Raw genomic sequence first — 21,411 nt, 5'->3', positions numbered from 1 at the left:
CTTCACACATACAAAAATGATTGTAGTATGGACGCTCTCATAACCACAACACATTTAGAAATCCTTATATCTTTTTCTACTTCCTCAGTATCCAATTTCTATTTCATCACAGCTTGGGTCCATGCACTTTCACAAACTTTTCCTTCTGTTTAGAAACATTGTTTTATTATCCAATAATTTCCTATTTGACAAGAAAGGAACAGCTTTTCAAGAAATTAAGAAAATAAAGATGTCAACAGTTGTTTTTGTAGGTACAGTAGAGATTTATTACTCACAGCGTTTTCTTTTCTTCTTTTTCGACATTAACAGAAGTGGAAGGTTTTGACCATTTAAAATTCAGCCGAAAGCATCCTAAATCCTTTCAATTTTCAAAGTTCAACAGGAGCTAGCAGAAATTATGGCAGGATGTAGTTAAAAGCAAAAGTAGAATACTACATGTTTCTGGGACATAAAACTAATGGAAGACTTGATTGTCTTTGCAAGTATTTCCAATTATTCCCTTCCACTAAGTGAAACCCCAGGTTTCTAACACATGGTAATGTTTGCTACCACAGAACAAATGCATACTTGACATCATTGAAATATTTCACTTTTTAAATAAAAGCCATTTTAAAACTTTCAATGTCACTTTATTTTCATTGAGGAAAATATAACATTTAAAAAATCCTGCTTGAATAAGAAACACTTTCAAACATAAATTAAGAACAAACTTTTAAACTGCACATTTCTTGCAGCAAGGGTATAAGGGCATGTTTCCATAAAACACATTCTTACAGATTTATAAAAGCAGTCTGACAGGATAGTTCAAAAGCTTTCAAGTCTTGACTTTTTTATTTCTGGCATTCATTAAGAAAACTCACCAAAAAAATCTTTCTTTTGAACCCATCATCTGCTTGGTTCCATAAAGGGCCCAAGGTAAAGTGCTCAGCAGCAGGACTGGCAGTGTCAGATACAAACTTGGACTTTTTCTACTCCAGTGTATTTTGATGGTTCTTGAGGTATATCCTACCTGAAAAAAATACTCCAGTTTTTCCTCTATGTCCACCACCCCTTTGGTCACATGAAGTTATTCTGTCGGTTGATTTTTCTTTTTTCCCAATAAAATATTATTTCACAATCACAGAATGGTTATAGTTGGACGGGACCTTAAAGATCATCTTGTTCCAATCCCCCTGCCATGGGCAGAGAAATGTTCCACAAGACCAGGGTGATCAGGGCTCCATCCAAACTCGCCTTACATGTAAGCTTTATGGTTTTCTTCCAAAACCGTAGCTTGGGTTAAAACATGCACATAATTCTTCATATGTATTTTTGAAGAACTGAGGTACATGATAATTTGCTGTACAATGCTCCTTTTAAAAATGTGGGAAGACCAAATATTCAGAGTGTTCATGATTAGAAGAGGTATTTTTCACAAAGAAGTCGTTACAGGCCTGACAGTGGGTACCAGTGAAAAACAGCTGGGCTAAGAGCATCTTCTTGTTATTCCATTTAAAACTGAGAAGAGCAAGAGATGAGGCATTCCTTGGCTTACCACTGTTTCTTGAAATGACAGTGTGAGAATTCCACGCTACCTTTTCATCACAGTTGTAAAGGAAACCTATAAGAAAATGTGCAATAGAGAGAAAAAAAATCTATTTCATCAGGTTTCTTTGTCAAGAACAAATTAAAGTGAATCAGAGAAAAGAAAGATTTAGAAATGAAGGTTAAAATGCAAGCTTTTCATCTGAAACATCCTTTAAAAAAAAAAAACAAACTTTAAAACTCACAAATCTCATCACATTAGTAACTAGAGAACACAGTCAAACTTTTAGAAAAATACACTGATATCCAGCTCTGCTGTTACACATCTTTTAGACATCACTAGCCCAAAGTGAGGCAGACTGCCTGGAACCTTCAGGAGCTAAACCCCTGAAAGTATGAAGTCCAGTCTTTAGAAACGCCCATATTGTTGAAGATTAGATTCAGACATTAATTTCTCCCACTGATAAGAAAAATATAACTGCAATTTCCAGATTCTTGAAGCTGTCCTGAAGAATCTAAATTGTTTATTTCTTTGATTCTGTTTCAATAAATAATATAAAGAAACATAAGTTTGAATAGATTCCTTTTTGTATAATGGCCTTGCAACATTTTGTTCTCAAAACAATGGTAACAAAGGACCTTCATTGCATAGTTCAGCTCCTAAATATTAAAGTAACAGGAACCATATGGAAAGTACACACAGGTCTGTGCCCACTTTGTGAAGCACACAAAATCCATACTGTTTGTGTGGTTTTAAGAAAAAAATGTTATCACTGGTCAACATGACCCACATTCAGAAAATGAGTAAGCCAATTCTACACTTGGGTGAAGAGTTTTTCCTACAACTTTTGCTTTGTTCAAATCTCAGAGGGAAAGACCCAAGTATCTAGATGGTCTTGTTCCACCTAATAAGAAGAGTGTTATCAAGGACGTGTTTTGATCCACCAACAAAATAATGTATCTTCAAAGCACTGTTAAAATAATACTTTATTTTTTTAATTAAAAACATTTTAACCAAAGTTCTCCTCCATACCCAATAAAAACACTATAAGTATTAGTTACTCAGTATTCACATTCAAGCCTTTTATATTACATGCCTATCTAATCAAGCAAAACAACCCCGAAATCTGAAATAGCTGTCATTAACTTGATCAAAACAACTTGCACTCCAGGAGGGATTATAATGGTGGGATGCTGTATGGGCTGACTGTAGGGAAATAAATAAAAACCTAATCTTCTCATTTTGCTGTGATTTCTTAGGCCTTTACAACACTATAACATCATTAGAATTTTAAAATTGCAATACAGAGGATACCAAATATCAAAACCAATCAGATGGAGGAAGGATACAACACATAGTTAAAACAAGCAGATCTGTGGTGACACCACGAATGAATACATAAAATATATCCATCAAAATATATCACTTACCTCTTGTAATACTTGTCCAAGTGTCTCCTGGCTGTGAATGCGCTTCCTGTTGAAAACCCAAACCACACTTATTTCTGCACAATGCATTGGGAATCTTGCAAATATCAAGTATTTATCCCACTTCAAAAAGAGAAGTTATATCGGGCTTTGTTCCACATCCTTTCCCTTAGCAAATCTTTCTGCAAAAGATTTCTGCAGTCTTACTGCAGTCTTATGGAATTCACAATTCTGATTCAGAGCTGTTGTTATTCACATCATAGTTGGAACTACCTGGAATAAGGCCGGCTACTCATCGCATTTTCTCAAAAACAACCCTGAATTTTAAAAAGCATTGGTAACTTTCAGCATAAATCCTAACATTGATGATCCAGCTGGTAATTAATTACTTAAGTGTCATCTCCTCCAGCAACAGACATCTGATATTCACCAAGTAATCCAAGATTTAACAAATACTACCTTTTTTAGTCATTCTTCCAACATAATCAGTGGTAAGCAGTGCATGCAAGCAACAAATACAAAGACTTCACAAAAGGTTTCCATCAAGACAACATGTTACTGCCCATTGAAAATACACAGTCATTTCCATGCATCCTGTAATACATGCACTAAAAAGACTAGAAAAGCAAATAAAAGTACCTGTCTATTTTGGTTGCTATGACCACTGTAAAATTGCCTTCTGTATTGGGCAAGTATGTAGAAGGAATAATGACATAATTTCCTGCAGGAAGCCTGCAAAGTCGGCTGACTTCCTGGGAATAGCAGTGAGGAACACAGCTCACCAGTGGCTCCAAGTGTACAAAAGAAGTAGTTTGTGGTTTCCAGCTGCTGTTAGGCACCTGCAAAAAAGAATGCAAACATGCCTACCATTTAATCTGTTTCAGTCTCACAGTGTTTCACTCCTATGACACTACAGTGTGATATGGTCCATCTCTATTCCAAATACTCTGCTGTACAGAGCTAGAGAGAAGAGGAATGGAAAAGCTTCCAGAAAACCCAGACGGCAGTACTAAGAACAGATGAATCATTCCTACCCTGTTTGTATACAATGTACAGAACCTACTACTCACAGCTGTAGAGCTTTCTGTTTTCTAACCTCACTCTTCTCTGCTGCAGCCTAAAGCACTTGTTTACTGCCTCAGGGATCTGCTGAACAGACTGTGTCCTTCCTATATCTAGTAGTCTTTCCTGTACTAAAGTCATATTAGACTTCATCTCAGTCTCTTATAGGAATAAAAGAAATGCCAATCTTTCTTCACATATTGTATACTTGAAGTTTTATGATTACTTCTGGTGCCCAACTCCAGACTTTTCACTTAAGCAACACCTTTTCTTGAAGCATGTTTTCTAAAAATAAACCTTTTGCTGCAAAATAGTTACTTAAGCAGCAGCTTCTCAGATTTACATTTATGCAGCTTACATTTATTACATTTGAACACTGGCACACACATGTTGAATCTGTATCTATCCATATCAAATCAAATCTTGTTTTGTTTCTGATCACCTGCTCAAGATATCACCGTCCTTTTGATCCAATATCATTTGCCTATGGATATTTTATTATTAGACACAAAGAAAGTAAGTTTTCATGACAAATTACCAAAAGGTCTGGTCCTCAATTACTAGGGCACCAAGATTCTTTGCAAATTCTCAAAGGAGTTCATCATTGCTAAAACTAATTAAGAACCTTGTAAGAATTCAGTGGAACCAATTATCTGGTTACTATGCTATCTAACTACCTAAGTTATTCCATATCTTTCATGGGCATTACAGAGTCAGTCTGTGTTTCTCCCAGAAGCAGCAAGACCCTTGCAAACTGCAAGGAGCCCTGTGCTGTCAGACTAACCTTCACTCTTGGCAAACAAGCAATCAAACTGACCAGAAGGCTTACCTGGAAAATATGGAAACCTATTGGACAACACTTGCTATCCAGGCAGTGCTGACGGAGGGTGACTTTCACACTGCTTTTCCCTGGTCCTGCGGGAATGGAGAGGGGAAAGCAAGGATTGATATGGAAGGAGGGGAAGTTCCTGCTACCTCCAGCATTTAGTCCATTCTTCCAGCATCCATGCAGCTGCACTGTCTCCCATTCACCAGCTGGGAGTTCTTCACAGAGGGTAGCATCCATGGGTGGTGGCTTTAGTTCACTATCAAATATAAGCAAGAAAAGAAACTAAAATGTATAAAACACATACTACCAGAATATAAACAAACTTGGCCAGCTTTTAAACAGCTGCCAATGCTACATTTTGCCTCTGCATATAGCACTAAGCTGCAGTTTAGGGTCAAGATGCTACTTCTTGTTAGTATTTTAAGAAGAGGTAGTAGCAGCTTCATGACAAAAGCAAGGCACTGGGAAACTTGCATGAATTCAAAGACAATATAATGCTGTCACACAGCACTCTGCACAACTCTTCAAAATATTTTGAATGTTCCCACTTACTGCTACACTTGTATTTATATCAACAAATTTAAGAAACATTCTGTTTAGCTTTAAACCTACCTGAGAGAGATCCTTCCCGTTGAAAATACACGAAGCAAGAAATTCCCTACTGCATCTTTCAGAAAAGTGCTGGGAACAACAAGATAAAAGCCAGGTGAAAGGTCACAGCACACATGGACTTCTCTATCGTAGGAATGGCAGATGGTACCTACAACTGGAGGAGCAGAGAGGGTCTTTGGAAGGTTAAATCGTTTCTTCTCCACCTAGAATAGATGCATAATGATGTGTGGTGGTTTAGGAAAAATGACTAGCTTGTAATAAAACTAAAAATTATCAAATATTGTTTAAAACATTTTTAAACATGCGTACATTTACAAATGAAACAAAGACAAGAGTATCAGCAGATGACCTGAACATCAAAGAGAAGGAGGAAGAGTTAATACTCAGGAGTAAATTTAGGAATGGCTTCAAGCAATCAGCCCAAAATGTCATGCACTAATTTGGAACAATCCCAAGTGCTCAGTGATAAGAAGAAAGTACTAGTCCAGGAGTAGTTTGTACAGACAGTAACTGTGAAATAAACAGAACCATTCCATAAATGGAAAACCAGAGATAGAAAATTTGTGACTAGTTGAATTGTATCACTGGCATGGGAAATGAATGATTTTACTCAAATGTTTCAGTTATGCTTTTAAACTTCTATTTGCAAAGAGAAAAATGTCACTTTTGTATTACCTTCCAGACATGCAATCCCACAGCCTGGTAATTCTTTCCCTGTATGCCTTCAGTCAAAGATGGATTTTCCTCTGCTAAGCGAGTTGGATTTTGAATCCTTCCAGCCCAGTCAGTGCTGTATTCCCTGTGTTTCTGCAGCAGAGCAATGCACACCTCACTCGATTCACAGACCCTCAGCCAGAACTTGGGGTTGGTAGGGAAGCTGCTGTTGTTGCGGCAGCCACCTGCAGACTGGCCTCTCACCCAGGATCCAAAGAGATTCTGAGAGTGATACAGCACTTTCTCTAACAAAATAAGAAAACCATGGTGTGGATTTCAGACATGGGAAGCTGCTTAATTTTACACAACAGGTATATGGCAGAGATTCCCCAGCCCAAGAAAACATGCTGTCATAGCCTGACACTACCCCAAAGCAGAAACTCATAACCAAGATTTTGAGAGGCATGAGAATTAATGCCACAGTTAGTAATTACAGACTGATGACATAATTTTTACAAGAAACTGTTACTTGAAATCTCAAGTGTATATACCACTCAAAGCAAAACATCACAGGGCTGTCCAGAATAAAAGCCTTCTGGACAGATGACACTAATCTCTCAACCAACCTAGCAAGTAACTAGATTTCCTAGAAATATCAATGGTTTCTCTGAAGATCTTTAATTCCTCTTGTCCTTCTGTTTTTCAGTAGAGACAGAAAAGGCCTATGGATCTACAGGAGAGGGGAAAACTGAGAAATTATGGTCTAGTTGTACCCATTTGCAATTCAAATCAATTCTTCCCCTGGACATAATGTTATTTGCATGAGAAAGATGTCTTCTCATATCTACCTGTATAGAGGCTCTGAAGTTGTCCTTCCTCATTGACTGGAAAGCCCACAGTAATCTCATCAAACTCCCTGAAAAATTCCTCTTCATCAACCCAGAATTCTCCTTCTTGGATCTGTGAGAGGAGTTCCGAAGCAACTACTGGATCCAGCTGGTTCCATCCTTGACCACTGCACATAAGACAGAAGTTAACATTCAGCTCTTTGCCCAGTAGAGTTCAAGAACAATGTTCTACCAAATACCTTACAGAGCAGGACAGCAAGAAGAGATTTCTTCATTTTATTGTGAAATAATTGCATTGAAAAATTCTCTGCACATTGCTAGTCAGTGAGAGGGATCATAGGAAACACAAGTCATAATTTATCAAAGAAAACTTAAAAACAGCCTAATACCAGACTGGCTGCAGAACAGACTTTTGGGTGAAATAGGTGCTTTGTTTACAACAGTCACTACAGTAAGAAGTCTGAGAGCAAAATAAAGATTTTTAACTGTTGTTAAAGAAAGAGGTAAAAAAGTAAAACAATCTGTGCTGTCATTGTTCTGAAAGAATTTTAATGCTTTACAACAAAAACTGCCATTTGTATTAAGCAACTGACTACCCCCATGAATCCGTTTGCCAAATCTTGCTAAACCAAGAATTTAAACACCTTATTATTTAGAGCTCATGAAAAGCTAGTAGTTTCAACATTTTCCATTGTTTCACTAGCAAAAAAGAACAGTTCTGCACTCGAATAAAACAGGGCTCTAAGGCCATCAAATGAAACCCTATCCTTTTGCAACTACATGGCAACTTACTCTTTGACAAAGAAACAAGAGACCAAGTACATAACCAAAACACTCTCAAAATAAAAAAATCAGCTGAGGTCTCAATAAATGCAATTAAATTATCTTTCTAATTCAGGGAAGAAAAATATTTCTACAAAAATATTCATTAACATCACCATATTGTTAATATATTTTAATGCTGAACGCTTGTTGCTTGGGTCAAGAATTGCATGTTCTTTTGTATAGTCAAAACATGCTAACATTTTCCAAAATAAGCAAGTAGGGTCTGCCCTTTCATTCTTGTTACTTTTCTATTTGAGCTGCTACACATATTTCTGCAAGTCCTTTAAAACAGTTCTCTTCTTTATTTCTACTTTATCTGGACTCAGTTCCAGCTTCTCCTACTTATATCATTCTACAGAAATGAGATAACACAAGCAACAAGCATAAGCATCCTTCCTTCTGCTATAGTTTTATAATTATTCCTTTGCTTGTTTGCTGCAGCTGAGCCATGAACAAATGAGAAGAGGCAAGTAAAGCTGGGTGACTACAAGAAACAAACACAATCAAAGATACTTAGATCAATGGCAGAACAACAAAAAGGCACAAAAATCAGAAACAGAAAGTTAGCCAACGCTTAAGTTTGTCTCTATAAAAAGATATGATGACTTGATAAACAAAAAAGTTATTAAAAATTTAGATTGTGAGAACTAGGAGTTCAAATTTACTAGCCTCACAACCAATGAGGTGTGTGATCTCCCAGCTCTCTAAAGAACTGCACACATACTGAAGCCTCCCTCCTCTGCTAGAGATTATTAGCAGTGTTTGCCTATGCAATACATAGATAAGCTTTGCACTTCAGAACTTACACAAATGGTTTTCCAAATGAATATAGAACTGCTCACCCCTCACACCAAGGCCCTTTCCAGCACCGCCTCCCCCACGGATTTCGTATTCGTAGCAGGAAGATTTCCTTGCCTGACACTTCAGAGAGATTCAATGTGTCTATCACAATAAAGGCATGAAATTCTCCTAGTTCACTTGCACCTGAATAGAAAAAAAAAAAAATTGAAAATAAACAGAAGACTCTGTTCCATATTTTACAATAACATTAGTGAAAGAAGGCAATTTTGCAATAAAACTAAATTGGTTTTATATCTGTATTAGAACAGCACAAAGAAACCCCAAACAGTTCATTTTAGTGACTATAAAGAAAGAAAGTAACATTGCAAAGTATATTAACTTGCTCCTTAATCTCAAATCCCTACAAATTCACTGTGCTAAAATTAATTGAGGTTTTCAAGGTTTTTGTTTTTGAGATGCTTTTTCAAGGGAGTACATTTTGGGGGGGAATGCATTTGTTTTTGAGAATTGACTATATTAGCTTCTAATATAAAAAGCACTCCTCCAAAAGCAGCCCCCATCCTGAACTCAGTAACATCCTTAAATCTTCATTTATCCAAACATTTCAAATTGTACCATGAAACTGGCAAGGTACTAGAATCAGCACTTGTATTTGCTGGCTGCCTTGTGCTTTGAAGCCTGTTAATAGACACATTTACTATCACCTCGTCTGGAGTTGAGGACTGAACAGCTTATTACACACTGCTCCTTCAGATTCATTAATCTTCTAAACACTGCTTTCTCCAAAACCATGCCAGTCTTCTCTTTCTCCACATTTTTTCCAGGGCCTTTCAGGGTCCATCTTTCAGCAATTCCTCCAGTCAGATCAACCAAAGCATCTGCCACCTGTCCTGCCCACAACTGCTCATAAGATCCATGCACTCTAAAAAAATTAAACAAAAAAATTAGAAAACACAAAGAAACACAAAGAAAAAGTTTGTATACACAGCAGAACAAAAGAAACACAGTTGCTACACGCTTGCAACCCCACTCTATATCACAATCATGACTGTGCCCTACCTCATAACCCAAAGTAGGCAAGAGAAAGCACATACTATCTTATACAGAACACAACATCTAAAGAATATGTAAGCCATTGGTTATTCCACTGCTAGATGGGATTCCACTGCTTCTTACATTCTCTCTATTCTATTTAAAAAAATACTGTTGTCTAGTACTAGTCATTTGTACCTTATTAGCCATGCTCTACATTATCTTTTGTGATATACTAACTGCATTCTGTATAAATAAAAATATTTCTTCCTCTTCAATTATTCTTTATTCACTCTGCAGAGCAGCACTTTCCTCAACAACCTAAGCAAACCAAGAGACTGCCCCACGTGATGTAGCAGATGCAAAAATATAGAAAAAGAAGTCAAGAATAGAATAGAATTATAATATTGGACAATAAGAGCTCTGGAGACAACAAATATTACATTTCACACCTACAGAGAAGCTTTAACATGACATTGGTGCTTCACAGCTTCTGCTCAATCTACAGCTGAGTAAGCTGCTTCACAATTGAAGTCTGCCTCTGCCCTCTACTGGCAGCCACAAAAATCTTCTGCTCAGATTCTTTGGGACATTAGACGTCTATCCTACCAGTGCATTTTGTCTCCAAATTGCTTTATCTATCTATTTCTGTTGATGTGCCATAAACCACTAAATAGCTGCATTTTCTTTCTAAAACAGTAAACTAACAAATTATACAAAAGAGCAGCGAAACTCACACAACAAGACCCTCAACTAGCACAAACTCACTCAATGGTGTTGCTTTCCATGAAAATATCCCCCTGCTTTCTGCTTTTCATTGAGCTCTCATTTTCCCTAGTAAAACATCTTCCTTTAAAAAATTAGATAACTAATGGACAGAGACTTAACAAACATCATTTGAATCCTGAAAATTCATTGTAGCTTACTTTTCACCAGAATTGCCTCTCTAAGACTATCATATTTCATATGCAACTGGAAGCACACCTTACAGACCTACAGTTTAAAGAGTAACTTCTGCACAAGCCAGGATAGGACCACCAGCAGTCACAATGCTCAGATCTATGCCCAAAGCAGCTGGGTAAAATAAGCAAGCAGAAGAAACACACAAGTATTGTAGTTCTATTTCCATCAATAGCCTCGTTCACATACTTTGCATAAGCTTTTTCCAGTAGTGGAAGCCAAAACAAATCCTCTGTCTGACACTGGGAAAAGCAGAGTTTGCCCCCAAGGCATGGCAGGCGATCATCAATGGTCACTTCCACCCAGTGGCCAAACTGCCAGACCCGGCAGGTGAAACAGCCTTGGTAGGACTCATCTGTCCAGCTGGGCTGACCTGGAGGGATTACCTGCAGGGCAAAAGCCAAAATCAAGGCAAACAATGAATTAATGAATTTTATTTTTTGCAAACAAAACTAGTTTAAAATATACTGAATATGAACCATTTGTAACAAACACAGAAAAAAATATGATAACAAAACAGTGAAACTGAGCATAACGAAGGCAATACTCATATGGCAGCTTGGGACTGCAGAACAATACACAAATGTCAATTAGGTGAAGAAAACTTCTCCATACCTTGTTCAGTAAGTATTTGCTCTTCTGCAAAGCTACACAGGCACACAGGAACCAACAGTCTCCCAAAATTCCTTGTTTTACTTGCACATCCTGCAGATTGTTTGAAAATAACCGAGGAGAGGAACAAATGTCCTAAAATTAAAGAAGAGGAGTTAAAGCCAAATCTTGCATGACATTCGAAGTAAGTCTGTGTTTCAGGGACTGGGAGGGCTTCAGAGATCTCTCATAAAATAAGGGAATTTTTACTTCTAGAAAATGTCCTTTTCATACACAGCCTAAGTAAGAAGTAACAAATAAATTACTTGTGGGGGGATTTTGCACGCACTTCATGAATGTAAACCTAGTTCCCACACGAATTATAGTACACAACTGTCACCATCAGCTGCAACCTTAGCAAAAGCAGTCAGAAGTGAAAGACAACATAATTCATCAGCTCCTTGCTAGACTGATCAACTGTGACAGGGCTGATGCTATCCACATTAAACCGCACATCCCAAGTTACAAAATTTTCAAAATTAGAACAAGGGAGAAATCTTTCCTAGTGCACAGAAAAAAATAGACTAGTTGGTAGCACAAGAGGAAATTTCAGATGCAAAGTCCTGAACACTTAATCTGATCTGAAAGTGAGTTTGTGAAATGGTTCTCCTTATATATAAATACTGTAAGAGATGGAAATTAACTCATGAGTCCTCAGCAGCAATCAAGGTGTAAAGTACAAAAGCAGGAAGCTGCACACTCAACTCCATGAAATCATGTTTGCCAATAACACCTGATAACCAACAGCTCTGTCACTTTTCTACAGACAACCCCAGTCACAGGGGAAAAAATACAACTCAATACAACATGCTTTTTTTCCTCCATTACATTTTTATAGCCTTTTTTTCCCTCTACACAAAGGTAGTATCATAAATACTTCACCTTAAATGGGTGTAGTGCAGAAATGCATTCTAAAGCTTTCAGCTCTAATACAGCTTGCTCTGCAACCCAGCTATAAGTTTAAAAGCAATACGTGTCATATGACAAGTTATAATCTTTAAAAGTTTTCTTTCTTGGTATCAAAGAAAGCAATCACAAAGAAATAGCAACAGGCTTCTAAAAAATTCTAAAATCCCATTACTTATTTTCAAGACCATTATGCAATATATCAAAAAATTTGGGTATGACATAACACTGCATTCTAACTTGGTAATTTGCATAATGAAACATATTTATAATAAAGTATCTGAATTTCTCCTACTGCCACGAAATTTAAAAGCTCTACAAGAGGATTTAAATCAAGCCTACAAACAAGCACCTAGACTAAAAACTGTAACTCCTGTATTGTTAATGCTGACATACATTGGTTTTATCACTTCGGTATTTCCAAACAAAACAAAAACAAACAAAAACAAAAAACCAACCAAACAAAAAATCCACCCAGAAGCAGTCATTCAATGCTAACTTGCATTTACTACCTAAAAGCCCAATTCTGCTAAAATCGGCCTTTTATACCTTAAAACTCACCTTAGGTCTCAACCAAGAGATCTCGCCTCTGAATTGGGCAAGCGGGGTACAATAATTAAAAAATATAGAGGTATCACTGGCCGGAAACGTGGGGTCTGTGTAAAGGCTTCTTGCCACCATTAACTGCTTTTTCTCTCCCAGCATTTTCAACACAGTCCTAAGCAGCTTTGCCAGCTATTCCTACGACTTTAAATCGCCAGGCACCAACCTGCAACAGAAGCGAGTGTTACCGGGGAATTGTGACAGGGAAACAAACAGGCATGGCGGATTTACTTAGGGATGGACAGCCTCTCGCTGTAACGGAGCACCTGGAAGCACCACAGTGGTTCTTCCAGCACCTGATGCCACCCTACACCGCTCAGCTGGAAGAGAAGGGGTCTCTGAGGAGACCTACACCCTCTCAGGTCCCTTACCCCGCTCTGCGCACACCCTCCACACAAAGCTCCCCCCCACCACTCCTTTCCTCACACCCAGCTCGAACAGGGCCCCTCCGCACACGCCTCCTCCTGCCCACCACCCCCCGTCCCCACAGGAGGTGCCGGCCCGGCCGCCCCCGCTCCCGTTCCCCCCTCACCGCGGGGCGGCCCCGCCGCCATTGCCCGGGGCGGCCGTTACCCGGCAACGCCGGCACGCGCGGCCCCGCCCAGCCCGCGCATGACGGACGGCGCCGCCGACCAATCAGCAGACGCTGCTTGCGCGCGCACCACGCGTTGGCCCCGCCTCCCGGCTGAGGGGCTCAGAGGGGTCCCTGGGGTGCGCGACGTTCCCCGGCCGGGAATACACGGGGGAAATGGGAAACTGTTCGTGTGGGGCACGGTCTCCTACGGGCGGAGGAAAATTAATCCAAAGTGTTTTCATTAAGATTGTGACAGAGAAACCCAGAGAAATTGCTGGCCCTCATCGAGTGCTTTCCTGACATAATGACACAGATCACATTTTCGGATAGTTTGTCACGATATAGTCGTCCACGAGCTGAACCGTCAAAGGCGATATGTTACTTTCCATATTCTGATAGATACCACTGACCAGTGAAATAGGAAAAGTTCCTTAAAAATACTTCCTAGCTTAGGAACAAAGGCCATCCTTCAGCACACCGAGGTTTTGGGTTTCAGAGCACACTGAAGGAGGCTGGTTGTTTTTTTTTTTTCATGTTTGGGCCTTTCACATCAGTGTTTCTCAAGGAGCTCAGGTGTGGTCAACAAAGAAGCTGCTGAGCCACTGTGGAAGGATGAGGTGTTTGCCAAAAATTCTGCCATCACACTGGCCTGTGATGATGTGTTTGAGTCTAAGGTCACCTGGTCCTTGGGTAGAGAGGACATCTGAACGAGAGAGCCACAAGAAAACACAGGCCTGACTGGTTTTTATCAGACATTAATGCAGAAATCCTCCTCTCAAGCCAACCTTAGCAGATGGAAATGCTCTCAGGTAACTGCAGCTGCTGTCTACCCCCCTGACATTCAGAAATAGGTTCTCTGCCCCTTGGTCATGCCCGTTGTACAGACACAAGGCTTGTCCCCTGCATACTGCAAATTTAATCAACAAACAAGACTTTTCACATTGGAGTTTTGACCCTTTCGGGAGCAGAGGAAACATTGCTGGCAGTAAGAATAACCCTCTTGTCCACGGCTCATGCGAGGGAGCTGCAGCTGCGTGGCTGCGAGTGAGCAACACAGGAGAGCTCTGTTGGGGGAGGGAAAGGGGAAAAAAAGGCCTCTGTGTCAGGAACAGTGAGGCTCTGATCTGTGTGATTTCACCCCTGCATTCTTTAGGAAAAGCGATCACACAACTGCATAAATTCCATTAGAGGACCAATTCTAGAAAGCAGGATAGATGTTGAGCTCTAACTGTAAATACAGGAGGTCCAGCCTGCAACAATAATTAGTTAAATACCTAACTATTTATTTATGAAGCTATTACAAAAAGGAAAGCGATAAATATTATCCTGGTCTCTCAGATACCTGACATGCTTTCCTTGCCCCACTGCAAAGCTGGAAATGGGTAAATTAATACAGTATGCAATTGATGATTTTTCTTCTGTTAACCTGAAACTCTTGGGAATGAGAACAGCAGAGAACTTTCCCTGTTGCCTCTTGGCAACCCTGCTGGATTAAACTGTTCCTGAAGATAAAACACAGGTCTATTTAGACAGAATGTCGAAGATAATATTTTAAGACAAAATTATACTTGCCTTGTCAACCTGTTTCTCAGTGCACTTTAATGTAGGTGCTTCATTTCTCATTGAAAAGGAAGAAAGAAGACTAAGAGGGGTTGAATCCGATTGCTATAGAAATTTAAAAGGTATTTGTGTCCAGCTTAATAACCAGCTCATTTCCATGTGAATGAAGATGATCCTTTAGAATAGTGTTTGATATTTTCATGGTTGTTTGCCAGTTTTGGGGTTTCATCAATTCCATGTTTGCTTTTGTCTCCAACTCCCAGTGGTTCAAGGACAGGGAGAAGAGTAAAAGTAATCGAGCAGCACTGGCTGGGCTCAATGTGTGTGTTTGTTTCTGCAAATGCTGACACATGGAAGCTGTTCACAAGGCAGCTCTTCCAATTCTCTGAATCCTGATACTAGGATTAGGAAGGCACAAGCAATACTCAGCTGATACTGATCAGAGCTGTATCAAAGGAACAGCACAGAGTGTCCTTTAGCTTAAGAGAGATTTTGGAGTGGGTATTTGGGGTTATAGACCTGTCTTATTGCTTAAGGCACACAGAGGTAAAGCACAGCTCCAAATTTCCAGCCTGGGTACCACAGCACACAAGATGCACCTCAGTAAATATGATTTTGGAAAAGGGTCTAGTGCTCTGCAAACCCCACTAATGCCATTCCATTTTTAGAGAAAGACTTGTCTCTAGCATATTAGAACACCTTCCTTGTTGGACACAGAGCATATTATGTTCAACACAATCATAATTCTCTGGACAAGAAATCAAAGGTCTAAGACCTGAGTTTTCCAGTGTAGAAGGTACATGCAGGAAGAGGACTAAAGGGAAGTGTTCACACAGACTTAATCATTTATTGCAACTAGCTGGTATCCCTCTGTATAGAGTGAAAAGTCCCCTCCAGAATATGGAATAGCTTTTCTCTACCCTCCTTTATCTTTAAAAAGGTTCTCATGTCCAGTTAAGACATATGCTAACAGGTGCCCAAATTACTACTATTATTAATGGAAAAAAACAGGATTAATGGACAATATTAGTAAAAAAATCTTTTAAAGTTGATGTGGAATATACAGCAGCAATTGAGGTAATTTTTGAGAAACAATGTGCAATTTCCACTTTAAAAGGATATTGAAACATCATGCTCCACCCAAGCAAAATCAATACACGAGGTTGTGGAAGACAACTTGCAGCAACAGACCAATCAATCAGTTTTCTTTAAGAATTAAAAGTACTTACATGAGAAAGAGGTAAGTGGTTTATGTGTAAGTAGTTTAACTTTCACAAACAAAGCAATAGTTCCCAGAGCTGGAAGGTAAAAGTAGACAAATCCAAACTAGACATTAGGTATGCATTCCAGGAATGCATGTAATAAACAGCTAAACCAATTTACTTGGGGCTTCAACAAAACTGTGTCCTCACAACTGACAATAATTCTGTGTCTCAGAGGAGAGTGGCTTGATAAATCTCACACAGTGATTTCTAGTATGGTTTCTCTTATACACCAAATCTGCTATTGTGGTCAAAGTGGCTTTCAGCTTTTATCAATCTATAGTAAAAACTGTGAAAAGAATGTGATGTTGTTTTAGTGTGTTGACTGTACTGTGTTGTTCTATCTTTGGACAAACAGGGAGAGCAGACTGAAGAAGTGTATTTGACCTAAGTGAATTGTGCAGCACATGAGCTTAGATGTACAGAAGGTCCTGTGTTACCTGAAAAAGGTAATGGCCAAGGTCACTGCAGTGCAAGAACATCAAAGAGTTCTGGTTGAAGCAGAATGTTTGGGATACTTGATAGAATTCTTTTTGGTTGATAGACTTTGTGGTTAAAATGTTGCCATGTAACATGATGCAAAAATTACTGATACAAGCTTAACAGAGTATATTGTAGCTAGCAAGAATTATACTGAATGTATCAACCAATGTGGTTATGAAATGCTAAAAAATTAAGTCAGAAATATTCCATTCTATTAAACAGTTTGGCTCTTCAGAGCTTTCCCACAAGTGATATTTCTACATCCTCTGTTGCCCTGCTCAAAGCTGCAATGAAATAAAGTAATAGTTTTCATTTTCAAAATAAAAAGAGATAACCAGATCTCTTGGCATCAGTTTGAATAAAACTGATTTGATGTCTAATCTGACTTAAATAGATCAGAAATGAATGTACCAAAGATAAGGCAAATAGTTGTTATTTAATCACAGTCTATTTTGCCTGTCAATGTGAAGTCTACTACAAATCAAGACAGCAAGTAGCCTGAAGCACCAATTTATTTTCTGTCAACGAAAGGAAGGCTTATCTCCACAAACTTGCTGCCAGTTTTTTTGTCTCTACAAAATAAAAAATGCACTCCTCACTCACAGGAGAAATGGAAGTACCTGGAGGTGGATGCATGGAATATTTTCAAAAAATCTTGCTCTGCTTCAGTGTTTCAGAAAACAAGTCCTAGGTCAAAAGCCATTTGATGGGATCTCAGAGAGATGAGAGCAGAAACTCTAACTTACATCTTGTGTTCTTTAACCAGGAAACAGTCTGTTCAGTTCAGCCAGCATTTCCTTGCTCTGATGAGTGTCTATGCAAACACAGAGCTGATCTGATGTATTTCAGTCAGTTCTAGTAACAATAGATAATATTTACATTTGATTGTTTGCTTTTGCCACCTCTCCAGCTCCTTCCTGTGCGGCTTTGAAAGGGCTTCCAAACTCCCCTCTATGCTGCACCCCAGAAAAGGTCAAAACAAAGACAATGTACCAAGTTAGCTCTTCCACACAGCTAGAGCAGGGTCGCCAAAAAACTGCCCGAAAGGCTGAACTTGTCACAAAGCTTAGTTTAATTTGACAATCATCATAAGGCATCCATGTAAATGAAAAATTCCCACCAGGGTCACAAACATTCTCCCACTAAATAAAATATGTTAGAACAGAGGCCCGTGATTCCAAAAAATGCTAGTGGTTCCTGGTCTCGACCAGGCTGTCGCTGCTGGCAGTGGGGTCCAGGAGACGCAGCACCAACAGCGGCAACTCCGGAAGTGTAAAGTCAGCTTGTACAAATCTCTTTCAATAGAACAACAAATGAAAAGGAAAGAGATTTGTGTAGAAAACATCATTCTCCATCCTTTCTGGGAAAACAAAACAGAATTTAAAAGATAATCCCATTCAAGGAGCAAAGAGCAGAGCTTGGAGTTCTGAAGCCCAAAAATGCTGATGGCCCATTTTTAAAACTAATGAAGCACTACAGAGGCCTGAGTTAATTATTGCTTTATCCCAGTTCAGCCCAGGCTAAGGCTATGGTGAAGTCCAAATTAATTTAAAGCCAGAAAATGCAGATCCAGTAACAGCACCTAAGTCCCCATCCACACATGGGTGTAAACAGATACTTTTGGTGAAGAAAAAAAAGCCCTCCCAAATTTCCTCCTCTTCCTGTCTATGCAGATCCCCATAGCAGGGCTAAAATTTGCCCTGACATATAAAACAATTTCTCTCACACATCTCTGTTAGCTGAGTCTTTTCCAAATGTTTTGTCTTTTGTTGATACTATCCTGGTGATGCATCAGCTCAGAGATGCCTTGTGGGAGCTCACAGACAGCACACAGGTACCCATGTGTTAAAAAGTTTGTGGCACAGTCTATGAACCATCGCGTGTACTCTGCAATACCCCCAGGACACTTTGCCCTCAGCTACCTGAGACCAAACAGCACACTGGCCTGCATGGCTGGCCAGTGATCCAGAGAAACAGCATGCCAGGGAAATGAAATGGCACCTTACTCCCACCGTAAGTCAGAAAACAGACTTGGGTAAAGTGGGACATAAAGTTTCACATCAAGAAAGATGGTGCTTCCCTCAAGACTATCATATGACAGGGCCACTGTTATTCAGGCAAACATTATTCAAGGCAGTAAAATCTTAGCACGAATATTTTCATGGCTGACCTACAGGCCAAGATATGCTGGGGATCTTAAAAAAATTACAGGTCTTGGTAATTCCTCCAAAAGGACAGAATAGGAGACACACAGAATGCATCTGATGCATGTGCCACACATCCTGACACACTAGCAAAGGTTGCAGCTAGACTTGTCAAAACAGTTAAAAAGATTTAGGCATCCAGCTAGTACCAGAATTGATGGCATTTGGGAACCTAATTTTAACTTCTTTGAAAATTCAAGCCTACGCATTTCTTTATTGCTTGTCCCATTGAGTGCAAAGGGAAAACTGAAGGTAGGGTTAACTACAGAAGGATTTCAAATCCATCATAATGTTTCCCTGTTCTTTTTTATATTTTATATATATATATAAAGAGCATTATTATTATTATTATTATTATTATTATTTAGCCACCTATGGGCAGGGGGGAACAGGAGCTATTTAAAATTAGTTTCTTATTTAAGGATTAGTCCCCTTCCTCCCAAATCACAACACCTCTGTCACAGGAAGGAGGATAACATGAAAACATGTTTGCTGCCACTAACAATTCCTGAGTCTCTCCTTTGCAGAACTTTAGTCCAAATATTAGAACAATGACAACTTGACACACACACACTCCCCAACATACACACAGCAAATAGGACATACTCCACAGCCTCAGTGGCCTTAGACAAAAAAAAAAAGAAAAAATAAGAAGAAAAAAAACACCCTCCCACCAAACAACAAATCCGAAGAAACCATCCAGAAGAGCCTCAGGAAAGGGAACAACCCACTTTCCATGGAGAAGCAACAGCCCAGGAGTCCCTGCCCAGTAAAAACCGAATCAAAATATTTGTCACACAGCTGGTGGAGATCTCTGAAATCTGGCAGTATTACACACTGGATACTTGAAGGCACATTTGCTTTGTGTTTTGGAGAGAAATCCAGTTACAACACACCACAGCTGCAAGGCTGAGGGAAAGGAGGCAACACTTGGTTATCTTTCCTCTGTTCCTGTCCCCATTTTCAAGCTTTGTGGCTGGCATGAACTGGTGATCTAAGCAGACACGTTGACATCCCTGAGTGAAATGGCACCATTTGTGGCCTCTGAGACTTTGTCCTCAAGCACCATTGCTGGTGTGTCTGTAGTGACTGCTGTAGTGTCTATGGCAGGAAGTGGATTCAAGCCCTGGGATAAGATCTGTTGGATCGTTTTCCGCAAATTGGGGTGCAGCTGGTTTTGGGTCTGGTAAAAAATTTCTAAGGCAAAAGACTTGAGAGTGCCAGTGCAAAGGTCCTCATAAAGTGGAATTGTGTACATCCGAGACATCTACAAAAAAGGAAAACAAGATAAAAACACTTCAATAAAGTCAAGAAGTTCAGCTTTTCTACAGCTACAACTCCAACAGCCCTGAGTAACTTCAGACTGGAGACAAGCAAGACATTTCTTCAAAAGACAGATGAGTCTATTCTAAGTCTGATGCAAGGTTTTCTTATGAATGGTAATAAAAAAATCTGCTCTCTGAGACTGAGCTACTTCCACAAATAACAGAACTATTTTTAAAGGCCAAATAGAAGAGCCCACACTGAACACATACATTAACCTTTTGCTCCAGCACAATAACAACTACTGAAAAGAACTTGATGAGCCCTAGCCTTGCTTGAACTGTAAATATTCAAATGATCACACAATTTAGTAGTGCAAAAACTTGTGGTCTGGAAAAGCCAGGGCTGCTACAAAGCAATACATAAAATGCATGGGGCAGAGCTGGGACAAAGGTATTGAGTCAGGCTAGAAAAGCAGAGATTATCTGTAGGCATTTGAAATTACATCTGCCCATTCCTCCCCACCACTAGCAGGTGAGCCATGCTCAGCCCCTTCGCAACACACCTGGGCTACACTTGGCCAGGAAGCAGAAGTTCCAAGGTCTTTCACGTCGCATGTCTCATGCACATGTCTCATGCACTGAGAGGTGCAGTGAGTTTAATCCAGCAGTTAGTACCTGGTTTTCCAAGAAGCGACGGACTTTGTAAAGGTCTGGATAATAGTCATTTCGGACTACAATCTGCAACCAGCGGATACGGATTTCTGCATTCATGGAGTCCAGCTGAGAGGAGTAACATTCCGAGAGCTTTTTTATCACCTCTGAAGAGAGCACATACACAGAGAAAGAACTATGACCTATTTTGTCAATTTTGAGGATCATCAGATAATAACAACTCATAAAATCACAGAATCATAGAATCCATTGGGTTGGGAAAGACTTTTGAAGACCACCTATTTCAAGCCCTCTGTGATATGGCCTGGGACATCAACCTGACTTTACATGAATTATAATGTCAACCAGAGGCAGGAATCTTTAGAATTCAACCAATTATTCCAGGGATAATTTTCTACAGTCTTGGAAAGAGTACTCACCATGTGGCAGTGGTGATCCATCCAGCAATCTGTCCAGGAAAAGTACAGTTTGGAACGTTCTCCATTTAGTGAGGTCAACACTGCTGGCAGCAGCAACAGAGTCCAGAGGCTCTGTGGTCCAGAGTTTGAAGAGTGTCTCCACTGGTCTGGTCAGACTGGATCCCTGAGATAAGTCTGGCTCAGCTAACGGAGGTCCTGTAGCATTGAGCCAACGTTCAAACTCCAGTCCTGGAATGA

The 21,411-nt window shown here is 39.6% G+C and overlaps 2 protein-coding genes across 11 annotated transcripts in view; both read right to left on the bottom strand.

The window, feature by feature from the left end:
• Positions 1-239: 239 nt before the first annotated feature.
• Positions 240-13,345, bottom strand: CAPN10 (calpain 10). The gene is made up of 14 exons (XM_053986789.1): positions 13,268-13,345; positions 12,694-12,901; positions 11,191-11,322; positions 10,765-10,961; positions 9,288-9,505; positions 8,625-8,766; positions 6,958-7,124; positions 6,131-6,414; positions 5,456-5,658; positions 4,844-5,099; positions 3,592-3,791; positions 2,956-3,001; positions 1,575-1,600; positions 240-1,009 (listed from the first exon to the last, which is right to left on the bottom strand). The coding sequence occupies exons 2-14, from the start codon at positions 12,835-12,837 to the stop codon at positions 1,006-1,008; spliced, it is 2,019 nt and encodes a 672-aa protein (XP_053842764.1). The 5' UTR covers positions 12,838-12,901; positions 13,268-13,345; the 3' UTR covers positions 240-1,005.
• A 2,550-nt stretch (positions 13,346-15,895) lies between these two features.
• ABCC5 (ATP binding cassette subfamily C member 5) overlaps positions 15,896-21,411 on the bottom strand; it is a 70,715-nt gene continuing 65,199 nt past the window's right edge. For 9 of the 10 annotated variants that reach the window (XM_053985912.1, XM_053985910.1, XM_053985909.1 and 6 more), the window contains 3 exons: positions 21,175-21,402; positions 20,759-20,901; positions 15,896-20,085 (listed from right to left, as the gene is read on the bottom strand). In XM_053985912.1, coding sequence (XP_053841887.1) covers positions 19,813-20,085; positions 20,759-20,901; positions 21,175-21,402 — 644 coding nt within the window. In that variant the 3' untranslated portion in view covers positions 15,896-19,812. Of the gene's footprint in view, positions 20,086-20,646; positions 20,902-21,174; positions 21,403-21,411 lie in introns of all 10 variants that reach the window. The other variant, XR_008438542.1, reaches the window with a different exon arrangement.

This window comes from Vidua macroura, chromosome 10 (assembly GCF_024509145.1).
Source record: "Vidua macroura isolate BioBank_ID:100142 chromosome 10, ASM2450914v1, whole genome shotgun sequence".
Lineage (NCBI taxonomy): Eukaryota > Metazoa > Chordata > Aves > Passeriformes > Viduidae > Vidua > Vidua macroura.
This window is presented reverse-complemented; position numbering and strand designations above follow the sequence as displayed.